The sequence below is a fragment of the Blastocystis sp. subtype 4 genome (genome assembly GCF_000743755.1).
Source record: "Blastocystis sp. subtype 4 strain WR1 chromosome Unknown seqid_0387, whole genome shotgun sequence".
Lineage (NCBI taxonomy): Eukaryota > Bigyra > Opalinata > Blastocystidae > Blastocystis > Blastocystis sp. subtype 4.
The window spans coordinates 1-7,942 of NW_014569160.1; the positions used below are offsets into that span (position 1 = coordinate 1).

General features: G+C 39.8%; 4 protein-coding genes across 4 annotated transcripts; 1 reads left to right on the forward strand and 3 right to left on the reverse strand.

Annotated features, from left to right (window-relative positions):
• On the reverse strand, positions 1 to 315 carry JH06_4618 (phosphoribosylaminoimidazole catalytic subunit; the record flags this gene model as incomplete). The annotated part of the gene is made up of 3 exons (XM_014669870.1): positions 1 to 96; positions 129 to 203; positions 235 to 315. Coding segments are annotated over 3 exons (252 nt in total), but the record flags the coding sequence as incomplete, so codon positions are not given.
• A 458-nt stretch (positions 316 to 773) lies between these two features.
• On the reverse strand, positions 774 to 1,272 carry JH06_4619 (hypothetical protein; the record flags this gene model as incomplete). The annotated part of the gene is made up of 4 exons (XM_014669871.1): positions 774 to 965; positions 997 to 1,125; positions 1,155 to 1,218; positions 1,253 to 1,272. The coding sequence occupies 4 exons, from the start codon at positions 1,270 to 1,272 to the stop codon at positions 774 to 776; spliced, it is 405 nt and encodes a 134-aa protein (XP_014525357.1).
• Positions 1,273 to 2,358: 1,086 nt separating this feature from the next.
• JH06_4620 (hypothetical protein) lies at positions 2,359 to 3,432 on the reverse strand (the record flags this gene model as incomplete). Its single annotated transcript, XM_014669872.1, is given in 7 exon segments — positions 2,359 to 2,416; positions 2,447 to 2,655; positions 2,685 to 2,798; positions 2,829 to 3,015; positions 3,048 to 3,217; positions 3,251 to 3,383; positions 3,398 to 3,432. 7 exon segments carry the CDS (start codon positions 3,430 to 3,432, stop codon positions 2,359 to 2,361), a joined length of 906 nt encoding a protein of 301 aa, XP_014525358.1.
• Positions 3,433 to 6,715: 3,283 nt separating this feature from the next.
• Positions 6,716 to 7,647, forward strand: JH06_4621 (succinate dehydrogenase; the record flags this gene model as incomplete). Its single annotated transcript, XM_014669873.1, has 4 exons — positions 6,716 to 6,835; positions 6,870 to 6,958; positions 6,992 to 7,063; positions 7,095 to 7,647. 4 exons carry the CDS (start codon positions 6,716 to 6,718, stop codon positions 7,645 to 7,647), a joined length of 834 nt encoding a protein of 277 aa, XP_014525359.1.
• Between the last annotated feature and the right edge of the window lie 295 nt (positions 7,648 to 7,942).

Here is a 7,942-nt window from a genome sequence, read left to right on the forward strand (position 1 = left end):
TGGACTTACCACATTCGCATCCGCAAAACCACTCAAAGCATTCGAACGACCAGCAACAGTGATGTACACCTTGGGCTGCTTCTTGGACTCGTATCGCTAGATATTATCACCTAGAATACATAGACTACTTCGAGGAGCTCCAGAAGACGACCTGGTGTCTTGTGAGCAGAAGCGATTCTCATCTCACAGGCAATGCCGTACGACTACAGAATCATCATATAGAAACAGCCTTACCTTCACGGCCTGTTCAATCTTCTCACAATGAGAAAGGTCGCTCTTGGATCCCATAAATATGACAACAAGAGGAGTAGACATGGTTTCTTAACGCACAAATGATCTCGAGGATCACTGAATAACAAATACTTGAGAAAACCTATCCAGCGATTGAAAACGTACAGTGTGACTAATGACTTTTGAATATCAAAGATGGTGTGATCAAAACCCCCCTCGAAATTATCACAGATTCTTCTAGAACCAAGCGATTGATTACAAGTAGTCCAACAAACATAAATGACAGCAAAAAGAAACTAGAGATTCAGATTCAGGACACCTAGAGCCTAGTTGTGAGTTCTCTCTATAAAACCTTACATGATCGATACTATCAAATATAGAAAGAAGGTACTTTAATTGCTGTTGATTTAATTCTAGAATGACCGATGTCTACACATACATGCACATATCCAATGCTACTATTTGATTTGATTTGTCTTGTAATGTAAATGTTACACGCACGATCAGGGACTGTCGCTTGACTGTATTTTGATCACAGAGTATCATCTACACTCAAAATGGTAAAGAAAGGTTACGCGAAGAGACCAGTCGAAATCGATTAGCGAATAAGAGGAGAGAGACTGTACAAATGTATCAATAAGCGAATGATAGTCATGGGCTAATGCAATGACTCGATCAATTACTCTCGGAATCATTTCAGAAGGGAGTCCAAATTCATTGAGAAGGGATACCACCTACAATAAGAGCGTATATATCAAAACTCACATCTTCTTTGTCTACGTTAATCTTTGACGCATAAACGTTCAAAAATCTCAGTGCCTGTAAGCACTGTGAACTTAATGTGTCCGAATAATCCTCTCCGATTCGATTGAGACTATTGGCTACTGAAAAGGCCTAAGATTATATGATACCAATAGTCAAACCATGAGAAAGTCATCTGGAGTATAGAAATCCGAAAGCACTCCCGTCGATTCAATTACTTCTCCTCTAATGATAAACAAGGTATCGTAACAGTAAGTACTCAATCTCTGCGCTATCCATTGTGACTATCGAGAAATAGATACTTATGGTGTTCTATGTTCATGGGATTAAGCTAGTCTTTTCGGCGAGATTCTCTATCATTCAGATACCTTCGTTCAATGTGGATGATACTAGGTGATAGAATTCTTTGTGTGGTATCGATTGGAATGAGAATAGTTTGATATGAATATGATTTGATTCTCATATCATATTCTGAACAATGATGTTGATATTGTGAGATTATGAAATAGTATGATTTCGAGTTATCATCATCTGAAGTGTTGATAGAATGAATTATACGAACAACTGTGATACAAGGATGATGTGCTTATGGAATTGTAGTTATTACTAGTGAGACAGATTTGATCTTATTGAATATTCTTTTCTCATTCAAACTAATCAAATGAAATACTCCACAAATTGTTCATTAATTTGGTACAAAAGTTGACTCCTTTTCTAGAAACACTATAAGCCTTGATTTTGGCACCAGTTAGAATCGCTTCTATGAACAATAAGACAATCGAGTTGAGTTCACTGAAGGATTTCGATGATGTATCTGGCGAATATAAACTCACATGTATCTGTGGAGCTGTAACAGTAATCAAACCCGATCAGTTGCTACAAAACCATATACTGATTCGATGCAAAGGATGTTATCTACAATATGATATCCATGTTTCAAGTACCATGTAGAACTACGAGTTATTATTAGATATGGAAATTGGAATTGCATATTATTACCTACAAAACTATAGTGAAGCCATCCGGTGAGTGAATGAGCAGAGAATGATGAGTAGTCACTATCTAATTCATCAGCGAGAGTGTGAAGATGATTCTCAAACAGTTGAATTCAATGTTTATGATGCTCTTTGTCAATTGTATGATCATCAATCCACAGAAGAAGGACGAAACGAATGTATTACCATGTTCTCTACACTCTATCCTGACAGTCACTATGATCTCATCAACCGTCAACCTACTGAGTCCTTATTGACGCCCAGCGCATTAGAAACCTATTTCAAAGACAGACTATCAACAATTCAATCTCTTTGTAAAGAGATCAAGGACAATCGGTAGCTTGTTTGATTCAACAAGGAATAACACACTCTAATCACTTCTCATATCCATGCTAGTAGGCAAGACCATTGGAGAGTCCACAAGAGCACTACAATATACAAGAAAAGGTACTTCTTACGAACGAACATAATAGAAGACATAACTGCTCATCAATCCAAGCTGAAGAATCTGGAAGAAGATGATCGTAATACCAGCAAAATGAGAGCTAATGAAGCCATAGTAACCATTCAATTCTTGCCAAGAATTCATCCAGAAGAGGAAATCCATCAACTTGGATAGGAACATCGCAAACACGTAATGTGAAGTGAATGACTCGATTTCACCAGTCTAAATTCAAGTCTCTCTCAATTACCTACACGATTCTTTCTGAACATGTGCAATTGAGGAAGGATCGAAACACTCTCCAAGTACATGGAGGAGGCCCAACAAAAATCAATGAACCCCTTTCCTGAACGCTGAGGACGCACGATCTACCCATGAACTCATCAAACTACGAGAACAAGAGCAAGAATGAAAGAAGGAACAATTAGCAGCAAAGAAGTGTATTTTTTGTTAACATATTGTTGACCCCATGTGTCGTGATGTACATTATGGGTATACTTCAGAGGAACTGTCATTAAATACAAAATTAGAACAATAATAATCAAGGTTATCCAAAGAACGACTGTGTAAAGCCAATCTCCCGAACTATGTAATAAAGTTACTGCAAAGGATCGTACGCATCGTAGGGAAGATATGCCTTTGAGTTCATAATGGCAACCAATCGTAATGCATAAACGATGGCATAACACTGCATTGACTTTATTGAGATTCCAGCAACAGATTTGGAAAAGTAACACTTGATAAGGACGAGGATGAAACCAAACGCACTCGTCATACTTGCCAGAGTCTTAAAATGATTGAAATAGAATATTCAACATACCAACAAGAAAGAAAAGTCGCCATCTGAAAAGAAGTGATACGTGATCATGATGACTAAGAACATGACGATCCACAAGAGCATATTGGACCGATTTGCCTTCAAATACTTCTTGAAATCACTATTGTCAGAAGAACTTCATATTCCTACAAGTGACTTAGCTTTCGTCGAATTCGTTCCATCATCTAGATATGTAGGATTGCAGTGGGTAACAATATCGAATGATTGTTTTCTTCAATGGAACCGAAATCGGGAGGATTTGTGGAATATGATAGAGAGTGAAGAGGTGTTCAAACAAAACATATCCATTAGGAGTTCAACATACTACCAATAGAGTGAAATGATAACTACACTACATGCGAAGTGAAAGGATTATACAGTAAACTCTTTAACCTATACTCAAAATTAACCACCCCAACGTACTTTCTCTTGATAAGCCAGGACCGTTGGATCTACCTCTGGTTTCTGACTTTTTGCTTGTTTCACTTCTTCTAATCGCCTTTCTCGTTCTTTCAGAGCCACTTCCAATGCCAGTTGTTCCAAGGTCTTCACTCCAGAACCATTTCCTCCCTTTTCGTTGCTTTCCTTCTATTCATCATATTTCAATTCTAAAGATCACTTGAAGTTTACGAATTGCTACTGACAACTATCCCTTATTCCAAACGGACTCAACATACATCGTTTGACTCTTTTAGTTCATCCTCATCAAATTCGTAATCCCATCGACTTTCATTTCGCTGCATGTTGTAGTAGAACACTTTTCCATCTTTTGTCGTGTGTTTCGTCCATATTCCCATTCCTTCTTCCTTGTCATAGATCATGGAAACAAACACGCAACTAATGTTTTCCTTTTGTTCGACTTGACTCTTTCAATGTAGGTAGTGAAGAGAAATTAATCACTGGTTTTACTGAGGACTTTGTTGCCTGGTTTGCCGACTTCAACAGAGATGCCACTTCGTTACTTTTATCTATCACTAATAGGATTCTCTCACAACTACCTTCGACAATAGACGACTTTGACGATACCTCTACTGGCATCTTCACTGCTTTGGAGAATGCGGGCTTCGCGTTTCCAGTTTCCTTTGAGCCGGTTTTAGACTTCAAACTGATTGGCTGAGCTACCACAGGAGGAATGGCTCCCCAACTCTTCTTCCCGGTAGATCCTTCCGAAGTGATTGTGGCCAGATCCACAGGTGTAAGCTTCTGAGAATACAGCGTCTATATAACAACTCCAAAATTAGGACTACTTTTGGAATGGCATGGGTGGATTTTCCTTGACTCTTTTTCTGACTCTAGAAATGAATTGTGGAAACATCATTAACCTGCTCCTGCTGGATTTCAGCAAGAGACTGTACTGGTTGCATTTGGACTTGCTTCCAGCGGCTCGGTTTCACTTCCTCTGTCCCTTGTGTCTTTTCAGAATGATTTGTCTGTGGCGAGACTGGTTGAACCACTTCTACCATATGACGTGTTTCTTCCTCATGGCGCTGAGACTCCAACTGACGCGTCTTCTCTTCCACCTCATGGCGTTCTGTCTCCTGCCGCCGAGCCTCCTCTTCGAGACGTAGTCGCAACTCCTCTTCTTGTCGTTTCATTTCCTCCTCTAGTGATGGAAAAGGCTGTGATGGCACTCCCTGCTGAAGTGGAGGTTGCATTCGTACAAGAGGTGGAGACTGTCGATATCCAAACATATTGGGAGGTGTAAGAAGAGGAAATGAAGTTGCAGGCTATATCAGAAGCATACTCACTCACCTACCAATACAGAGAAAGCCAATTCAGTTCGGGGATAATACTCCTTTAACATTCTCCATTCATTCTGTTTACATGAAATATACAACGAATCAAATAAGGATCCGTTCTCATACCAATAACGCATTTGAGTCGTTGGGAATGGTCCTTGGATTTTCTCTTGACAATCGATATAGTACCATAGCAGACTATATAACTATGAAATGATGGAGTTGTTGGGATCCCACAATTTGATCATACAGAAAATCTTGAGACGGAATGTTGGGACCTGTGAAATTGGGATGAGACGGTTCACTCCAGCTTGATGTCATCTCAGGAATAGCTTTGGAAATGGATGGAACAACAGTATCAGGTTGAGGAGGAAGCGGATCCTGCTGGTGAGGAGAAGTGGACTCCATTTGGTTTGCAGACTCTTGTGGGAGAGATGTTGGTTTTGTAATAACAGACTCGGAAGCCCCCTCTTGTTCCACAACAGCACCTACCTCAGAAGCTATTGTTTCATTCGGCTCTGGTGACTCCTCATCCATGTCCGACCTTGGAGACACACTCTCACACTGCTGCTTCAGCTTCCTCAGCATCTCCTTCTGTTGATTCTTCAGCTCAAAGTGAGCATTTGCATCTTCTGGAGTATTCTACCATGTTAACAGATTACAGATACACTCATACGAGTGGAGCCGAATCCATTTGTACACTCTCACTAGAAGTCATGCTATTCTACTCCTTGAATCAACCATTTAAAAACCAACAGGAATATAATCTCGTTGTTTATGACGATTCTTGTTCTTTCCTAGCTATCACCAGTTTCCTTCTTCTTCTACCATGGTCATTATATGTTCGTTGATTCCACAATTTTCGCAATTCTTCAGTACCATCAAAAGTCAGACAGATGGGAATGAATGGTTCTTCTAGAATCTAAGGTTAAAAGTACAGAAAACGATTCACATCGTCTTTTCCAAATAGTTCCATGGCAATTGGGCCTTCCCGATACAAGTCCAACAGTTCCTCAATTGTATAACGGATATCTAAACAAGAATTTTCATTCCAAACCAAATACCCTGCTTTACGGATGTATCTACTTCACCATCCGTCCGCTGGGACAAATGTTGAGAATGTACTACTCTTTTATCTCCAACTGTACTCCATAAATTTGGCTGGTCCTAAAAACTCTAACTGGATATTCAAACGACTTACATTGGTTGATCCGTACTTATCCTTGCTTTTGTTCATCATTTATTCCAATCGTTCTAATACTCATAACGTAAATAAGAAGCTTACACTTCCAAGACTCTTCGAACAAACACAATGTGTTAGTGACAAAGAATAAAACGAGAATAGTACTGCCATCACCTCTCAATTCCCGTGAATCATTCAAAGCAACGTAATTATGCACAGAGATTCTTCCAAATCACTCTATCAACACAGTGAAACTCGAATGTCAAAAGTGAAGATAAGTCCCAGATCCAATACCTGAATCAGCTAGACTGCTCAATACGTATGGTGTCTACTAATTCTCTAATATTCATTCCAATTAATGCAAATATATATGTATTGGATTAGAAATTACTAATATTAATAATGGCCCCTATTGTAGTCATTGAATCCTCTTAAAGAAAACACATTAACCAATCATATAATCTATAATGACCCTTATTCATAAGCCTTCGTTGCTTTCCCTTTTTTCTCCACTGTTTCTTCCCGAGTCGTTTGCTTTTTGGTAAAATGTTGGCTAGAAGCTTGTGCTCTCTCTCTAAGGGTGCTGTCCGTGCTACAGCTCTTCTCCCTCAGATCCCTGCCATGCACTTTGCTACGGATCTGAAGGTGAGTAACAATAAGAAGGCTGTAAGATATACTTTTGGTTAATTATTTTCGTTAGCCTAATTACAAACTGTTCTCCATTTTCCGCTACAACCCTGCTAAGGATGTGAAACCTCATTATGAGAAGTATGTGATTGACTTGAATGAGTGAGTTGTTGATATCGTTTGTTGATCAGGTAGTTGTGGAACAATGGTCCTTGATGCTTTGATCAAGATCAAGAATGAACAAGATCCTATTCTTACATTCCGAAGGTAATTGTCTGCCTCCTTTATAAGGATCTAGATCGTGCCGTGAGGGTATTTGCGGTTCTTGTGCTATGAACATTAATGGAGAGAATGGACTTGCCTGTTTGACCAAAATTCAACATGGTTCTGCTACCACAACGATTCGTCCTCTTCCCCACATGTTCGTTATTAAAGATCTGGTTACTGACATGACCAACTTCTACGATCAGTATGCCTCTATTAAGCCCTGGCTTCAGAAGAAGACAAAGGTGGACACCAATTACGAGGTGGAGAATCTTCAGTCCTATGAGGATCGTTTGCTTCTGGATGGTTTGTATGAGTGTATTCTGTGTGCTTGTTGTTCTACATCCTGTCCTTCCTATTGGTGGCATCCTGACAAGTACTTGGGTCCTTCTATTCTCCAGCAAGCCTATCGTTGGATTGCGGATTCCCGTGATGAGATGACAGAGGAGCGTTTGAAGAGTTTGGACGATACTTACAAGCTGTATCGTTGTCATGCTATTATGAACTGCACACATGCTTGTCCTAAGAATCTCAATCCTGGTAGTTCGATTCACAAGCTGAAGCATGCTCTTCATAAGATGCATTAACTGTGTGACGTAATTATGATAATCCTTTTGACTTGTTTGTTGGGCTATTGGATAGACCTGAAGTAATGCAGCCTGAATTGATTTGTTTAAGCAGTTCATTACAATCGCGGGAATTCCAGCTTTCTCCTTTTCATCAGAATTCCCTATCCATGTTCAATCTGCGTACCCTTTCTCAGAGAACTGCTCCCCTCGCAGTCAACAGTCTCCGAGCTGCCCTCGGTAAGAACGTACCGGGTTTGGGTTTGGAAATAGGCTGTAATAGCGTAGTAGTACAGCAGGTTGCTTCGGTAGTGTA